At 53.5% G+C, this 17,435-nt stretch overlaps 2 protein-coding genes across 2 annotated transcripts in view; both read left to right on the forward strand.

The window, feature by feature from the left end:
• Positions 1 to 1,232: 1,232 nt before the first annotated feature.
• Positions 1,233 to 7,995, forward strand: SCN1B (sodium voltage-gated channel beta subunit 1). Its single transcript, XM_015595603.2, has 5 exons — positions 1,233 to 1,418; positions 2,097 to 2,337; positions 6,556 to 6,697; positions 7,188 to 7,259; positions 7,371 to 7,995. The coding sequence occupies exons 1-4, from the start codon at positions 1,311 to 1,313 to the stop codon at positions 7,252 to 7,254; spliced, it is 558 nt and encodes a 185-aa protein (XP_015451089.2). The 5' UTR covers positions 1,233 to 1,310; the 3' UTR covers positions 7,255 to 7,259; positions 7,371 to 7,995.
• Positions 7,996 to 10,616: 2,621 nt separating this feature from the next.
• The window catches only part of HPN (hepsin), a 15,890-nt gene continuing 9,071 nt past the window's right edge, over positions 10,617 to 17,435 (forward strand). Inside the window, exons 1-3 of the mRNA XM_015595608.2 lie at positions 10,617 to 10,868; positions 16,128 to 16,229; positions 16,312 to 16,353. Coding sequence (XP_015451094.1) covers positions 10,853 to 10,868; positions 16,128 to 16,229; positions 16,312 to 16,353 — 160 coding nt within the window. The 5' untranslated portion in view covers positions 10,617 to 10,852. The remainder of the gene's footprint in view (positions 10,869 to 16,127; positions 16,230 to 16,311; positions 16,354 to 17,435) is intronic.

Here is a 17,435-nt window from a genome sequence, read left to right on the forward strand (position 1 = left end):
GGGGGAGGTACGGCGCCCGCAGACTGGGACGAGACAGAGACGGAGGGACAGGGAGAGATGGTGACTGGTAGGGAGAGACGCAGAAGAACCCGGACTACTCCTGAGTGCTCCGCTGGGAGGCTGTGGAGATGGAGTGAAGGTGGCGACAGATGGGAGAGATGCCGAGTTTGCCAGAGAGAGAGACTGAGGAGAGTTCATCTGATCTGCGGAGAGAGAAAAACTTGCGAGACGCAGAAAGAGATAGAGATAGAGACACTGGTAGACACAGGGAGAAATGGAGTTTAAAAAAGGGGCAGGGAAAGGTGGAGAGAGACGGGGAGAGGGTGTCTGAGCCTGAAAAGAGGACAAAAGGTGGTGAGACCTTCGGAGAGACTCCAAGGAGGTGTAAAGAGGGGGAGAGAGAGGCAGAGATGCTCAGGGAGGCATCGGAGAGACAGCAGAGGAGGAGGACAGAAGCGAGCACCCAGAGTTGGAGCTGGAGCTGGACAGACACAGCATTGGATAGTGAGCTCTGGGGAGTAGGAAGGAGGTGGCAGGTAAAAATATGAAGGAGAGACCAAAGGGGACTGGACTCCGGTGGAGGTGCAAAGGCCCTGAGGCGGGAAAGAGCTTGGTGAGTTTTGAGAAGCTGATAGAAGATGGGAGTCTGGGGGACAGAGGCAGAAGTCAGAGACGGGGTGGATGACAGAATTTCGTGGGAATGGAGAGCAGGGATGGAGAGTGGTTCTGCCCCTGTTCCAGTGCCCGCTTTCCCCTCTGAGGCCTGGCTTTCCCCCAGCCATGTCTCTGGGGCTGGCTGGTTTTCCAGAGCAGTAATGGTGAAAATGACTGCCGCTTCTAATGCAGCTGGAACTCTAGATCCACAACTTACATGCTGCAGTACCTCCGACAAGTGGCCTTCTGAAGAAGGGATACTTGGGTAGCACAGACTTGGAGTTACTGACCACAGTGACAGCCCCATTGGTTGCGGGACTTCCTGTGTGCTAGCCCCCTGCTGGGGCCTTACCTAACTTACGAAGTTTGCTCTGCAACCTCCAGAAGCAAAGATGGCCACTTCCCTCACCATTCACAGTGGGAAACTAAGGCTCAGAGAAGATGAGTTTCTTGCCCAGGGCACGCAGCAAGTGGCAGGGCTGGCTTGGGTCCGGTTCTGTCCATTTGTCATCATTATTGAGGGGAAACAGATTGAAGGCCGACAACCGGTGAGCCTGGCGTGGCCTAGGGTGATGGGTGCCCCTGCTGTCGCCGCAGTGTCCTCAGCCTGGGCGGGCTGTGTGGAAGTGGACTCGGAGACCGAGGCCGTGTATGGCATGACCTTCAAAATTCTGTGCATCTCCTGCAAGCGCCGCAGCGAGACCACCGCCGAGACCTTCACAGAGTGGACCTTCCGTCAGAAGGGCACCGAGGAGTTCGTGAAGGTGTGTGGACACCCAGCCTGGCTGTGGGAGGGTGGGCATCGGTGTCCGAGTGGGGAGCGGGATCCGAGGGTTGTTTGTTTTTAATAATGTGCTATTATTGATGACCTGGATTCAAATTCCAGCTCTATCACTGTCCAGCTGCTGAGCTTGGGCAAGTCACTGAGCCTGTTTGAGTCTCAGTTTTCTCCTGTATAGAGGTGGGATGGTGATGGTCTCTAGCTCATAAGTCTGTGAGTCTTGATTGAGTTGATGCATCTGCCAATGGCTTTGGAATTATTTAGTACTGGCAAAAATGTCTCTGATGGTTGTTTTGGAGGAGGAGCAGAACTTTTTGGACCTTCTTTATACTATGTGTATTTTTAATTATATCTGAAGAGGCATCCTATACTTTTAGGGCCTGCTGGAGAATTGGGGTCCACAGCAGCTGGGTCAAGCTGTCTCTGTGCCTGAATAAGGAGTACGTCCAGTGGCTGGGGCAGAATTGTAGAGAACGAAGGCCAGGAAGGCTGAATGGGGGCTCAGGGGCTGATGAGGAATGTGTGTGACTGTGTGTGTTTCAGGACTATGAGTCCATGTCTGTGTCCATCTGTCATTCTGTGTGTCAGGGCCAGGGACAGAATAGAGGTCTAGGTGGAGGACATGGGCCCAGGCAGTGACCCCCCCACTGGTTGCCCCCAGATCCTGCGCTATGAGAACGAGGTGCTACAGCTGGAGGAGGATGAGCGCTTTGAGGGCCGTGTGGTATGGAATGGCAGCCGGGGCACCAAGGACCTGCAGGACCTGTCTATCTTCATCACCAATGTCACCTACAACCATTCGGGTGACTACGAGTGCCACGTGTACCGCCTGCTCTTTTTCGAGAACTATGAGCACAACACCAGCGTCGTCAAAAAGATCCACCTTGAGGTAGTGGACAAAGGTGAGTAAGGCCCAGCCTGCCCCCTCATCCTTGTTGCCCACTGGCAGACAGATGGAGGGACAGATGGCAGGTAGCGGACAGGCTCTAGCTCCACTCCGGGGCCAGCCAACTGCCCACGGCAGGCAGCAGAATGAGCAGTGCTTCTTTCCCCAACTCCCGCTCTGGCCTTAATTTCCTTTCAACCCACGGAGTGAGGGCAGGCCTCTCCCACAGAAGTTCTGGGTGTAAAACCTCTGCTACCTGTGCTGTGTGACCTCTGGCAGGTGCCGTCCTGTCTCTGAGGTGAAGGGTCATCCTGTAGGAGGCAGGATAAGAGTGTCTACCTGTCAGGGTGTTGTTTGAACCCTTCCTGTGTTCCAGGGAGGTTGTGAGGATTGAGTGATATGTTGAGTGTCAACTGCTGGCGTGCCCGGCTCACAGCAAGGCCTCAGTATGTGGGGGTGACAGTGGCGGTTCTGCTTGTCAAGTAGCCTGAGCCCCGCCTCCCTCTGTCACAGTCGGGGAAGAGATATGAGTGTGTCACCTAGAGCAGTGCTCCTCAACTTCTACTGTGCACACAGCCCTCTGGGAGTCTTGCTAATGCGCAGATCCTGAGTCAGCAGATCTCGGTGGCCCAGAGTTCACTTCTGACAAGCTCTCAAGCGAGACCAATGCTGCAGGTCTGGGACCATGCTGAGCAGTAGGATCTAAGGTGTTTTTGAACTGTTTCCTCATTTTGGCTTCGGCTTCCTTGAACCCCTCCTCTGAACCACCTTCCGATGGGAGTAAATTAGAATTTTCCAGGGTCCTATGGCCCACTGGCTTAGATAGTCAGGGAGCTATCCCAGACCTTGGACCACCAAAGAGCTGTGGCAGGGACATCCCTCAGGGCCCACAGCACACACACACCATCATGGGCAATGTGCATTGTCCTTTCTTTTCTTGAGACAGGCCTCAGGGCCTTATGTGGAGTCTCTCGGTGAACCCTCTACCCACCCTCTGGGCTGTCGCTCTTACTGCCCCGTTTTACAGATGGAGAAGCCCAGGATAAGGGCAATAAGATTACATGGCCACGGTCAATGAGCTGCAACCTGAATTGGAAGGCAATCAAGCCTGTGTGACTGCTGTTTCTGTTCTTGGCATGATTCACTATCCTCTGCTGGCAGCCAGAGCCCATGGATTTCTTTTGATAATTAGCATTTTTACGTTTGTTATCAAAGTGATCTAGCAGAATTCAATGCAGATGTCTCTGAGTGACTCTGGTATAGGACACGATGCTGGGTGGGTGACCCACACATATAGAGGTGGGAGCCCCGCCCATGTGAGTCGGGGGAAAGTGGAGTGGCCATGACAAAGATGCCCGCAAATGCTGTGGCTTAATAAAATTTGTCTCAATTCTGTGTCCCGAATCAGTGCTGAGTTGAGGGGTCGCGAGTGCTGAGATGAGGGGTCAGGAGGGCAGGGAGGCTCTGTGAGCCCATCAGGCACCCAGGTTCTTTCCACCTTCTGGTCTGGCCTGGCTCAGGCTGTGGCTCTCATCTGCGTGGTGGAGGCTGGGGCTCAGGCATGCCCGTGACCCAGTAGGGCCTCTCTCTTTTTAACATTATCTACCATACTGTATTACCTCCCAGAGCCTGCGTTCTGAGCAACATATCATAATATAGAGCTCCTTATGCCGTCTTCCCAGAGCCTGAGGTGTTGGCATTATCCACCATATTCTGTGTTTTTTATCTACCACATTATTTTTAACATTGCCCACTATACTACAGTATTTCATATTATACTGTGTACTATACTATTTTAACATTACCAAACGTACAACAGTATTTTTATCATAATCCATCATACTAGAGCATTTTTAACATTACCCACCATACTATCATATTTTTACCATGCTAAAGTATTTAAAAATATTATCAATCGCATTGTAGTATTTTAAAATGTTACTTGTTATACTATAGTATATTCGTCACCCACTATACTATAGTATTTTTAGCATGACTCATCACACTATTATTTCTTTCATTACTCAAGATATTATTATAGTATTAGCATTGTTGGCCAGGCCATATTCTTTATTATAGTCCACTGTCTTACTGCATTTTCAACATTACCCACCAGCCTCTATTGCCTCCTCGTAGTAACTGCTAAGAAAGGAACTGAATCATTTCCAAAGCGGGGGAGGGGCAGTACGTGTTGGTGATGAGAACGTCACTGGCCTGGCCGAGGTGCAGAGGGTAGTAGGAAGCACCTGAGGTCTCCTACCAGGAGTGGGGCTGGCAGATGGGGACAAGGCGGCTAATTCTATTTTGGATATGTTGGCTGAGTATAAATGAATCAGGAGGCTTTGGCTAGAAATAAATGATCAAGATTTATTTAAGGGTCTTAGGGTTTGCAAACCGAAACACAACTAGGCAATATACCCAGAGTGTTTCAAAGAAGAGAGAAAAGCTAAGAGTTTTTGCGGTGAAAAATACATTCTTGAGAAGAATCAGTCCTGCATTCTTAGCCTCTGCATTAATCCGAGATGATAATCTTCCAGGTGTCCAGTGGTCTAGATAATGGATGTTAGTTGGTCTGGACACATGAACATTCTTTCCTAAGTCCTGAAGGGGTAATCAGAGTTATCCATAAGATTACATATATGTGTATATATGGTCATAACTGGAGAGTTCAAAAGTTTGATTTCCCAGGCAAGTTAAAGCAAGAATAGCAAGATCACATCCTCTGCCTCGGCCTCCTTGATTTCAGTAATTTAGCATCTTGACCACAATGACTCCATTTTATTTCTTCACTCTTTTCCTCAGATGTACCCAGTTTGAGTGAAGAAAGTCTTGAGGTGAAGCAGTGTCTGAGGCTGGTGAGAAGTCCGGCCTGACGAGGTACAGGCTGGGGCTTTAGACCTAGGGGCCGACTGTGTGAGGAGGCAGGGAAAGCTCTTGGAAGATTTGGGGTTTTGAAGAAATCAAAAGTCTCCCAGAGAAGGTGCCTCTGACTCTCTCTGTGACCCCTCTGCCTCAGTTCCTCATCTGTCACATGAGAGAATGACAGTCTCACCTCCTGTGGTGTCCGTGTGGGTTGATGGAGACAGCGCTCACTGTATGGCAGCTATTACCAAGTCCTTTCGGTTGTGGAAGCTTTACAGAGCAGATCAGAGCTCGGACCCCGCAGTCAGTTACAGTTGGGGATGAATCCCTGAATCCAATTCTGGCTGTGAATCTTTGCCCAGTACCTTCCCCTCTCAGGGCTTCAGTATCTTTGTCTGGAGATAGGCTACAGAGCCATGTCCTTCACTGTCCTAATCCGACTGGGAAAGCAGGAGACACCAGATTACCTAAATCCATTTGGGCATTGAGTTCCAGGAGCAGGGTTGAGAATTCCGATGATGTGAGCTTTCTCCAGCATATATCCATCTCATTATGCTTCCTGAGGTCAGCTGATGTGGGAAGCCAGTACTCTATCCTTGGGTTGTTTTGAACAGTCAGGGAGATGGTTCAATAAAAAACTCAGCACAGAGCCTGGCTGAGAGCATGTGTTCACTGCATAAGATGCGTTCATGAGATCTTCTGAGTGAGCAAATGAACGAACGAATGAATGAACGAACGAACGAATGAATGAATGAATGAATAAGGTATGGAACCCTGTCCCTAGCTCCTCCTGTGGGGAAATATGGGAGAATCATCCAGCCCTGCTCCCTCTCTCACTCTGGCCCAGAAAGCATTGGCACCACCTGCATGAGTGAGCGGCAGACAGCGCCCACTGACGGGGCGGAAGCCCACGTGGGGACTGGGGAAGATGAGATCCTGGCCAGGCAGAAGGAGGGGCTGGGCATGCAGAGTGCACACCTGTGAAATCTGGCCCAGGATGCCACAGTGGCCTTCGACTCCGGTCCCCCGGCTAAGTGCGCTCCTGTTACAGTTTAAATTTAGGCTCAATGAAAGGAAGCTGACGGAGCAAGAGCCAGTGCTGCGGAAGGGTAGAGGGTTTCCGGCAAACAGCCTCCAGTGGCCAGCACTTGTGCATCCAAGCATGTGAGGGATGTTAATTGGCCTTTCCTCTTCCTAGCAATCCTGTGAGAAGGCATGAGTATTCTCATCCCCATTTGACAGAGGGGGAATCAAGGCCCAGAGAGGTCAAGCTACTTGCCCAGGCTGGCACTGCAAGCTCGGGGCGCACTCAGGCTGTCATGTGTCCTGAGCCTGGCCTCGGCTGCCGCTTAACCCTGCCTGGCCCCTGCAGCCAACAGAGACATGGCGTCCATCGTGTCTGAGATCATGATGTACGTGCTCATCGTGGTGTTGACCATATGGCTCGTGGCCGAGATGATTTACTGCTACAAGAAGATCGCCGCTGCCACAGAGGCTGCTGCACAAGAAAATGCGTGAGTGGGGTTGGTGAGAAGCGGGGAAGCACCCAGGACGCCCAGGGCTTTCCAGAGGGGAGCAGGAGCTGAGAGCGGGGAGGGTGCAAGGGAGCAACCCAGTACCACCTTCCAGTCGTCCCTGGAGTGGGGCATTCATTGTCAGAGATGGACGAGGCCGCAGTCAGTCCCGGCCCCCACTTCTCTCAGCACCCAGGGTTCAGGCCCAGCACCCTGTCCCCCACGGATACGAGAGTCAAGGCCCCAGCCCCTTTCTTTTCCAGGACCCAGAAGTCTGAGCCCCCAGTCCTCTCCTGCTTCAGGCTCAGGACTCAGGCCCCCAGCCTGGACTTCTCTAGGAGTGTCCCTAGGAGTCTAGCCCACAGCCCCCTCTTTTCTCTAACTCATGAGCCCTGTGTCCCTGGGGCAGAGACCACAACCTTTCTCAGTCTCCTGGGTGTGGGCCAGACTTATGATGGGGTCACTGTCCACCTGGCTTTTGCCCCCACAGCTCGGAATACCTGGCCATCACCTCAGAAAGCAAAGAAAATTGTACGGGTGTCCAGGTGGCCGAATAGCCTCGGTAAGGTGGGTGGGTGGGCGGGGGCTGGTGGGCCTGGAGGAGGGTGCTGGTGGGCCTGGAGGAGTGTTAGCTCACTAAGTCCTTGATCCCCTCTCTCTCCTTCACCTTTAGGCTCTGGGCTCCGCCTCAAGGAAGAGCCAGCCCTAATGGGGAACATCCAGGCACAGCCTGCCCCCGGGGGGGTTGGCCATTCCTGGGCCCCCACAGCCTCAGAGTCCTGCCAGCGGAGCCGCCGGGGTGGGAGAGGGCAGGGGGCTTGGCTCGCACTCCTAATCCAGCCTTCTTTCTCCTGCCCTATTGCCCACCCTTGCTATGCATGATGGGTAAAGCAATACTGCCGCTGCCCCATCCCTGCTTCTGCTGCCTGTTTGGGAGGGGGTACGGTGAGGTAGGGCAGCGGCTCCGCACCCCTCCTTCTTGCTGATTTGCACACACTGGCCGCTTCAGACACGCACTATTGGGGCCCAGCCTTTCCCTGCCCAGCAGGGGTTGTGATAGGCCGGAACAGTTTGGGGCAGGGGGTTCTGGGGCCCACTCCAACCCTCAGCGACATTTCCCCTCCTGCTTCCTCTGGCTGGACCTGGGGTCCCCTCTCCTGTGATGCACTCTTGCCCGGCCCAACCCCACCCTCTCTCACCAGCCTTGGATTGTGGCCACTTAGAAAGGGGCCCATTCAGCCTCGTCTCTCTCTTTACATGAGTAGTTTTGTTCATGAAATAAAGATTCTTGGACTTGATTCATATTCTCTCTTGTGAGCCCAGTCACCCTCTACACCCGGCCCCAAATCCAAGAGCCTCAGTTTTCCTGGGGACCAGCCCTCACAGGCAGGCAGTGGGGCCTCTGTGCACGCATTCAGGATAAGGATGGGTAAGGAATGGATAGGGCCAGCGTCTCAGGCTCAGTGCCTGCCTGAGGACCTAGCAGGCGCAGCCACTTAGTACTTGATTAATGTGGGATTGGGAGGGGGGTCATTAGCTCAGCTGGGACCATGAGTGGGTGGGAGGCCAGGAGGGAGCCAAGGAGGCAGCCTGGGAAGGGGGGTGTGTCTGTGGAGAAATAAGAAGCAAGATGGCAGTTGGCATGGGGTTTGCTGTGTTCCAGGCTAGCAGTGGCGACCGAGCATAAATGAATCAGGAGGCTTTGTTAAAATTAAAAACAGCAAAGTCTTATTCAAGACTTTGGGGTTTGCAAACCAGAAACACTACTAGGTAATACCCAGAGTGTTCCAAAGAAAAGAAAAATTGAGAGTTCTTATAGTAAAAAGTACATTCTTGAGAAAAAAAAAAAATTGTCTTACATTCTTAGCTTCTGGATTGATCTAGGATAGTGATCTTCCAGATGTCAGGGGTCTGGATACGTGAACATTCTTTCCTAAGTTCTTCAGAGAGTTATCAATAGCAGGGGTCCCCAACCCCTGAGGCCTCGACTGGTGACCTGTTAGGAACCAGGTCGCACAGCAGGAGGTAGGTAGCAGGTGGGCGAGCACCACATCATCTGTATTTGCAGCCGCTCCCCGGGGCTAGCGTCCCTGCCTCAGCTCCACCTCAGATCATCGGGCATTAGATTCTTATAGGAGCATCAGTACCTGATGCCAAAAAAGGTTGGGGACCACTGATCTATAGGATTTGTCTATATCTCCAGTTCGAAAGTTTAAGTTTCCAGGCTAGTTAAAACAGGAATAGAACTGTCTCCTCATACCTCAGCCTACTTGATTCTGGTAATTTAGCAGCTTGTCTATAGTGACTCCAATTTATTTCTTCACTCTTCCTCAGTACTATGAGTCTCTCTGGAGTGATGGGAGTTGGAGACAGGGAAGAAGAGAGAGGAACATGAATAGGGAGAGAAGGAACGAGAGACTAGGGGCTGGGTAGCACCAAGTCTACACAGGCGTCTCCCCTGTGGGAGGCTGTGGCTCTGAGTGGAAGGGGGTACATGGGTGAGCAGGTGGGTTGGATTGTGTGGGGACAACTTATCTGGGGAGAGCAGCTATGGCCTGTGTTTATGTGGTTGTCCACAGGCAGGTGTCTGATGGTGACCCTTGTGTGTCTGGGTGTTTATTTGGCCCTGGGGTGTGACGTGGATCACTCTCGACCGCTGGTGGGACAGTGTGTATATGCCTCTGGACACTTCCGGTCACTTGGCTTAGGCCTCAGCACTCAGTGTTGCCTTTTCCGGGCCAAGCCCCCTTCCCCCTATCTAGGTCTTTCCTGGCTCCAGAGGTCACTGCTGCAGGCGGCAGAGAGGCTGCCAAAGCAAACCAGCCCCCGTGACTTGTAGGAAAGCAGCTGGGGGGAGGGAGCTGGGTAGGGTGAGCTGGGCAGGGCAAAGCAGATGTGGGCTGGGCTGGGGACATGGGAAGGGGCAGAGGCTGAAGCAAGAGTTGGAGTGGGGGAGGGACTGAGGGAGAGATACGGGGCGGGGCCTGGAACTGGGGCCAGGACGGGGACTACCTTGTTCAGGAGCTGGACAGGGGATGCTGGAAAGGGCAGGGGCAGACGGGGACAGAGTCAGGTGTGAGCTGGGGCAGAGTGGGGCCTGGGCAGGAGGCAGAAGTGCAGGGGCAGGGTGGGCTTGGGGCAGTTGCGGCTCTCTGATTCCCTCTAATACCTATCCCCATCCTTTAGTCCTGTAAGCACCCCCAGCCTTCTCTGTCTCCCCACACCCCTGGTCGTCAGGCCAAGCCCGGCCGTGCTCCCACTTCCCTCAGACCGGCACACCTGGGCCTACCTCCCAGCCCCTGCAAACCCTGCCCCAACTGCCAGGTGGCCTCTGGTGCTGCCAGTCCTTCTGCTTGGCCCCTCCCCGCCCCTATCCCCGCCTCCGGCCCAGCCCCCTCCTCCTCAGGTGAGGCAGCCAGGCCTAGCAGGCCCCACGCCGAGGCTGCCTCTGCCTCCCTGCCGCCACTGCTGAGGGGCCACCATGCTCCTGCCCCGGCCTGGAGACTGACCCTCAACCGGCACCATCTCTCAGCTCCGGCCCCACCTGCAAGACCCCAGGGTAAGGATCAGGGCCCTCAATTCCGGACCCCAGGACATGGGTCCTCCCGCCCCACCCAACCGAATGCCTACCTCCCAACAGAGAGACTCCCAGAGACCCCAAGAGCGGGCTCTCTGACTTCTCTCTAAGGACCTCGGAGTTTCAGGTCCCTGGAACTCCTCCTCCCTCAGACCCAGGAGTCTGGGCCCCTACACCCCTCCTCTCTCATACCAAGGAGTCTGGGCCCCCAAACCCTCTTTCCCCAGGACCCAGGATTTCAGGCCCCTGTTCTCTGCTCCCTTGGACCCAGGAGTTCAGACCTTCAGTCCCCTCCACTTCGGGCCCAGGCATGGGAGCCCCCAGCCCTATGATCCGGGTGTACCCATGGCCACTGGTCAGACACTGACCCCATCCTTGAACCCAACCCAATCTGCATCCGTGATCACAGCGTGCTCTGGCCAGGGCCCAGTTCCTCCAGCCTCCCTGGATGGGCGCCTGGGACTGGGGGCACTGGGCTGGGCTGGGCTCCCCCAGGCCCTGCCTCCCCGTCCATCTCCCCACAGGCCCTGCCCCGGCCCAGGAGGTCAGCCGGGGAATCATTAACAAGAGGCCGTGACATGGCGGAGAAGGAGGGTAAGTCCCCCTTTCCCTGAGCCCCGACTTTGGCTCTGTCTGGTGCTCCTCCCTCTGTACTCTCTTCCCAGCCCTCTGTCCCCTCAGAGCCCCCTCTCTCTGGCACCCATCCTGGGCCCATCCCCAGCCCCTTCTGAAGCCTTCTCCACTTGATTAACTGTTAACCAGATTTGCCGTGGGGCTGTGCTCCCACCTGCTGCCCTGCTACCCAATATGACATTCTTGGTTCCTTGCCTCAGTTTCCCCTCACCTCCTAGAGGTTCCTCAGCTGACCCTGGACCTCCCTTCTGCTTGAGATTATGGTGGGGAGACCGGCTGTCATAGTTAAGGACACAGACTCTGGAGTCAGACACACTGGCCTGCATTTGAATCTGCTTCTGCCACTTCTTTACTGTGTGATCTTATGCAAGTGGCATCATTTGTCTGGATTTCAATTCCCCCCTGGGTCAAACATGGATCCTAATGCTACCTACCTACCTACGTGAGGCTGTTGGGAGCAGGGACACCAGCAGGGGTCTGGGCACATCAAATGTACGCTGTGAACCTTGGAGTCCTAGGACTCAAGACCCCCACCCATTCCAGACATTCCTCCCACCTTCTGGCATTGTGGGCAAAAGAGCAGAGGGAAGACTTTGGACTCGGCTGGACAGATGGAGAGGAGAGAAAGAAGGGGGAAACCACTCCAGGATGGCAGGGTGAAGCCACTGTGGAGGGGCTGGCACTCAAGGACTCTTGGCAGCCCCTAGCCAGGGCTCCCTGTAGCCTGGATCCCTCTCAACTTCTTCCACACTTGGGAGTCAGCTGGAGGGGCCGAGGATGGGAGGCCTTTCTTCCCCACCCTCCGCAGCTGGGCAGACTCCCTCTCTTCTTTTTGGAATTAGGCTCGCTGGGTTCCGTCCTAGTCGGTGGCCCTTTCTAGTTACGAGGCCCTGAGCAAACAGCTTACCCCCTCTGGGCCTCAATTTCTTCATCTGTAAAATGGGGATGGTACTAGGGCACACCCCACAGGGTGGTGTGACGATTTAAATGCAGGAAGTGCTGTGTGTGTCACCTGAAATGACCAGCGTAGATCACTGGCCTCCTAGGGTCTCAGCAGCTAGCCGCTCAGACCCCTGACCATTCAGCTCCGGCCCAGAGTGCATCCAGGCTCCCAATGGCTCAGGAGAAGGCCCTGCACCCTTGCTGAGCAGGGGGACAGTAGCACTCCATGCCTTTTGGAGAATTCTTTCCTGGAGCTGACTAGAGAGAGTCACCAGGGTTGGGGCCTATGGGTGAATGAACTAGAGAAGAAAAATAGAGCATGCTAGAAAGGATGGCCAGAGACAGGTCTGGATGTAGAGAGCACTGAGACAGAGTAGACTCCAGTGCATCCTCGGGCAGCCCGTCCCAGTCTTGGAGGGGAGTCCGGCTGCTGGGGCTAGAGGGGTGGTCAAACCTGGACCCAGAGGAGGAGGTGGTCCAACCTGGACATGGATGCCGAAAGGTTCTGGTGCTGCGCTTACCTGCTGGGTGACCCAGGGTAGCTGGCTGCACCACTCTGGGCCTCCTTTCCTTATCAGTAAGCCGGAGATGATGGCATTGGTATCTTCCTCATGAACAGTTGCAAGGATTTAAGGAAACTGCAGGACAGGGTTTGGACAGGGTTGTGAGTTGGTGTGCGATTTGAGAGCCATCGCTGCTGCAGTGGCTGCTCGCATTTGTGTTACCATTATGGGCTGAAGTAGGCCCAAGGCGAGGGAGGGTCTTGGTGCTCCCTGGGGACTTAGACTTGGAGGAGGTGATATCTAAGTTGACACTCAGGATGAGGAGAGGAGGCAGGGTGTGCCAGGCAGAGGGAAGAGGCTAGCTAAGTGCTGGGGGTGACAAACAGGTGGGGGTGCAGTGGCACACACATACTTTGGGTATTTCTGGAAGTAAAGTTGGGAATGGAGCTGGGAGGGTGGTGAGGTGTGCGAGCTGGACCAGGCTCTGTTCGGACTTTTTTCGGCGAGGGGCCGATGCTGCCTTGCAGTGCTGGGTCTCTTTACAAGATGGCCCTGGGGGTTATTCTTTACTTCTCTTTTCTAACTTCTGTTTTATAAGTTCTATGATTTTGGGTGCTTTTTGGAAACTCTCTCAGAAGTCTGATAATGACCCATGTGGCTGCCTGGGACTTGGCAACCCCAAATTTTTAACTGCCATGCTTATATCACAGAGGGGTTGGCACTACAGAGCTGAGGGCCTTAGACTCTGTCCTAGGGGACACTGGGGAGTTGTGGAGGGTTCTAGGGACAGAAGGAACAGGTTGGATTTAATATTTAAGAAGAGCCCCAGGCTTCTGTGCAGAGGCTGGACCAGAGGGGGAGCCTGAGCCAGGGGTTGGATGAGGTTGGGGGCAGGGAAGGAGAGGGTGGCAGGAGACACTCGGGAGGCCTGCAGGCTGTGGAGCTGGCAGGTTCTGAGGGAGGGAGGTGTCCTGAAGAGGAGGGCCTCTGAGATGGTACCTGGGGATGTGGGAAGACACGGAGGCCAGTATGGGGGCCTGGGGAGTGTGAAGGGCCCAGGGGATTTTAGGGGGAGGCATCTAAGAGGCTGCAGGACCCCTGAATCTGGGACTAAGAAGAGTCTAGGCCTTGGGACAGAAAAAGGAAACTGAGGCTGTGGAGGTGGGTGAGAAAGACTTGGAACTGGAGAGGCTTGACGGGGAGGAGGCGTGGCCCGCCCTATGAACTCTAGATTTCAGGGAGTGGATAGAAGGTCAGGAGATGGAGAAGGCACCATCAGAAAAGTGGAAGGAAAGTCAGGTGCCTGTGGTGTTTCAGAAGCCAAATGAGGCAAGTTGGAGTTGGGTCTGAGGAGGACCGAGACACAGAGCCATCAGGTGAATGGTTTTAGAGACAAGGAGCCAGAGATGTCACTTGTGAGGGTTTTATAGCCAAATGGGGGCAGAAGAACTGTCCTGTGAGAAGACAAGGATAGCTAGGTGCTCTTGGAAGGGCAGGGAGCAGAGCCTCTGGGAGAAGTTGACAGGGTGAGGGCGGGTGGCGGAGCCGGCTTACCAATCGCAAAGGCCCTATTGCTCGTGAAGAATCACGACCAGAATGGTCCTCTTACAGAGTGAAGATGCTTCCTGTCCCACTACAAGCACCTGTTCTGAGATAGCTTGAAATTCCCTGAACCAAAGGTCATGGAAAGAGGTCATGAGGACATGGAGTGGCAACGTTTCCTGCTCCAGCAGACATACTAGAGTGTCTAGGCTGACCCCTGAGTGGCAGAGCACATCTGAAAACAAATGAACCAGGACCAGCCTGATGGTTGCAAGGAGCCAAGTCCTCCCACTAGAACCAGGAAGATGGCTGGTATAGAGTTGGGGGGTAGGCCTGAGAGGCACTCTTGAGACAGGGAGGCTCGGCCAGCTGGGGCTGAGCCAGTGGGCCTCTTTGGAGGGGAGAGAGTGTTCTCTCATGCCTTCAGGGGAACTGCTGGATTCTCAAATTCTTAAGATACCCAGACAATGGCCATCTCAAGAAGGCCCTGGACTATTCTTCATTCTGTTCCAAGAGCTTGCTTGGTGCATGCCAGGCCCAGCTGAAAGCTTTTAGTAGCCTTTTCCCTTTGGTCGTCCTGCAATCCCTAACAAAGAGGTTGGCTTATAATCCCCAGGGCCTCTGTTGCACTGAGAATAAAATCCTATTTCTTCTTAGGAGGCCAGGCCTCCCTAACTGGCCCCACCTTGGTCCCACTGCCTTCCCCAAGCTCATTTCATCCTGGTCACATCAGTGATCTCTCTTGCCCTCTAACAGACCATGCTCATTCTTGCCTGTGCTGTTCCCTCTGCCCGCAAAGCTCTTTCTTGACGTCTTTGCATTACTGGCCTCACCCTTCATGTCTCAGCTCGAAAGTCACTTCTTAGGGAGGCCCTCCCAGAACACCTACAGAAGCCACTTGCTGCCCCCAACCTGCATTATTTTCTTCATAGACTTTGCCACAACCTGGAAATTATCAAGTTTGTTGACTTGTTGACTTGTTTACTTCTCCCCCTCGCCTTACACATATGAGACTGTGAGCCCCATGAGAGCCAGCATCTCATCTGTCTGTTCTGGGATGTGAGCCTGGATGAGAGCCTAGAATGGTGCCAGGTACACAGCAGATGCTCAACAGAACAATCAATGAATAAGGCTCCATTTTACCCATGAGAAGAGAGGCCCAGACAGTTGAAGGGAGTTGCCCAGGACCACACAGCTTTAATGATTTCAAAACATTTATGGAGAACTTGCTATATGCCAGGAACTACAGCACAGGGAGGGATAGCGTGGCTTAGTGGTTATGTGTTTGGGCTCCAGCGCCAAATCTGCTAAGGATTCAGGACTCAGCACTGCCTCTTCCTGCTAAGTCGCTTCAGGCATGTGACTCTCCTTCTCTGAGCTTCAGTTTTTTCTATCTGAAAAATGGGAATCATAAGTGAGGTAAGCGCTAAATAAGTTAATGCATTTAGAGCAGTGCTTGGCACATAGTAAGCATCTGATAAGAGTTTGGCTATTACTGTTATTATTTAAAAGAACTTTAAAGTATTAATTTTAGAGGTGAGTGCTAGGTGGGTGCCCAAGAAATAGATGAGGGAGCTGAGGCTTAAAGAGGTGATGTTACCTGCCCAAGGTACCAGCTAAGAGGGGGAAAGGCCGGTATTTTTAAGGCAAGCTGGCAAATTTCCAAACTTAGGTTCTCACTCTCCAGGGGCAAAGCTGTCCTTGGAACTGGGTCCCAGGGAGAGGTCTGGTTTTGGGGGTTACCCAGGGACAGAGAGTCTAGAACAGCAAAGAGAAACGAGGCCCTGAGGAAATGCCAAACAGCAGGAAAGGGAGCTGCCAGAGGGCAAAGGTCAGGGGTCACGGCTTCCAAGAGGCTCCGAGAACCTCTGGGAAAGTTAGCGGAAGAGAGAGGTCCAAGAGGAGATGGCCCGAGGTGATGAGGGAGCCACAGAAGCAGTGTCATTGGGGAGGAGAAATCCTCTAAGTGCTAGGAGTGCAGGCAGCGAAGGTGGCAGCTGTCCCAGCCACGCCCCTTCCCAGCTGGAACCCTTAGGGAACTGGACACCTGGTTGTCCTTGCAGCAGGGGAGGGACAACCCTGCCAACTGATCCGCCTGAGGAAACTGGGACCAGGGCATGGCAGACTCAGGCATGCTGTTAGCTCTGGGGGTAGGGCAGAGCTGGCCCTGTGCCCAGACCCTGCCCTGACGAGGACAGGCCCGGCAGTGGTACCAGCATGGTGTCTATTGCAGGTGGCCGGACTGTGCCATGCTGCTCTGGACCCAAGGTGGCAGCTCTCACTGCGGGGACCCTGCTGCTCCTGACAGGCATCGGGGCAGCGTCCTGGGCCATCGGTGAGAGTGGTTCCCTGTGCCTCTACCCTCCCCTGCCCCCGTGGCCCCAGCGTGCCTGCCCTTACCTCTGTCTTCTCTACAGTGACGGTTCTACTCAGGAGTGATCAGGAGCCGCTGTATCTGGGTGAGTAAAGCAGACTGGGACCCTCTGGGAAGCCCTGCAGGAAACCTGTACCTGTGGGAGCTCAAAAGAAGAATTTTTTGAATGAATGCACGCACGCAAAAAGAAATGCTAGTAACAGTAGAGCACTCCTGTTGAGTGCCTGCTCAGGACCCGGCGCTGTCTAAAGCACTTGTCTAACTCAATGTTTTTTAGACTTTAAATGTGATGCCTATTAATGCATCATAAAATTAAATTAGTGAGTAGGAAACCACATTTTTAAAAGTAATGAATAGATTAGATTAGAAAATATTCGAGTGCATCTCTCTCAGTAAGGAAAACACTTGTTAATGTTTTGTTTTGGTTTTATGAGGGTGGGACTGTTATTCTCTCCCTTTTAGAGATGGACACTGAAGCTCAGAGCAACGGGATGATTTATCCCAGAAAATGGAAGTTTAGGGCCACATCATAGTGGAAAATTATGTTTCTTACTACAGGGCACAGACAAAACATATCTGAGAGGTGCTGTATGAAACTAGCAAACCCTTCTAGCTCCCCTAGGAGGCAGCTGCAATTATCCCCATTCACAGATGTGGAAAGTGAGGACCAGAGAGGACACATAACTGGTCACTGATGGGGCCACGAATGGCCCTTAGACTTGCCTGGTAGAGATATGTCTGCAACAGGAGGAATGGCCACACTGATACATAGACACAGAAGCCCACTGCGGAATGAATGAATGAATTGTCCCACGTGGTATCCCGTGGCACAGGGCAGCAGGAAGGAAGGGAGGTATTTTTCACTCCCTCGATCCTCATCTAGTTCCGCAAAGGACTCAGCTCACATTAAGAGAAGAAATGAAAATCCACACAAGGAAAGCCAGCATCAGTGTGAGTCATCACAGCCAGCACTTAGCATTTACGCATACCAGGCACGGTCCTTGGGCTTCACATTCAATCCTCGCAACAGCCCATTTTAATATGGGGACACCAAGGCCCAGAAAGGCCAAGTGACTTGCTGTAGTCCACAGAGCTAGTAAGTGGCAGGTCTGGGATCTGAACCCAGGCAGCCTGGATCCAGCTCTTGTGCAGACCTACTAACCGCTC

This window comes from Pteropus alecto, unplaced genomic scaffold (genome assembly GCF_000325575.1).
Source record: "Pteropus alecto unplaced genomic scaffold, ASM32557v1 scaffold9, whole genome shotgun sequence".
Lineage (NCBI taxonomy): Eukaryota > Metazoa > Chordata > Mammalia > Chiroptera > Pteropodidae > Pteropus > Pteropus alecto.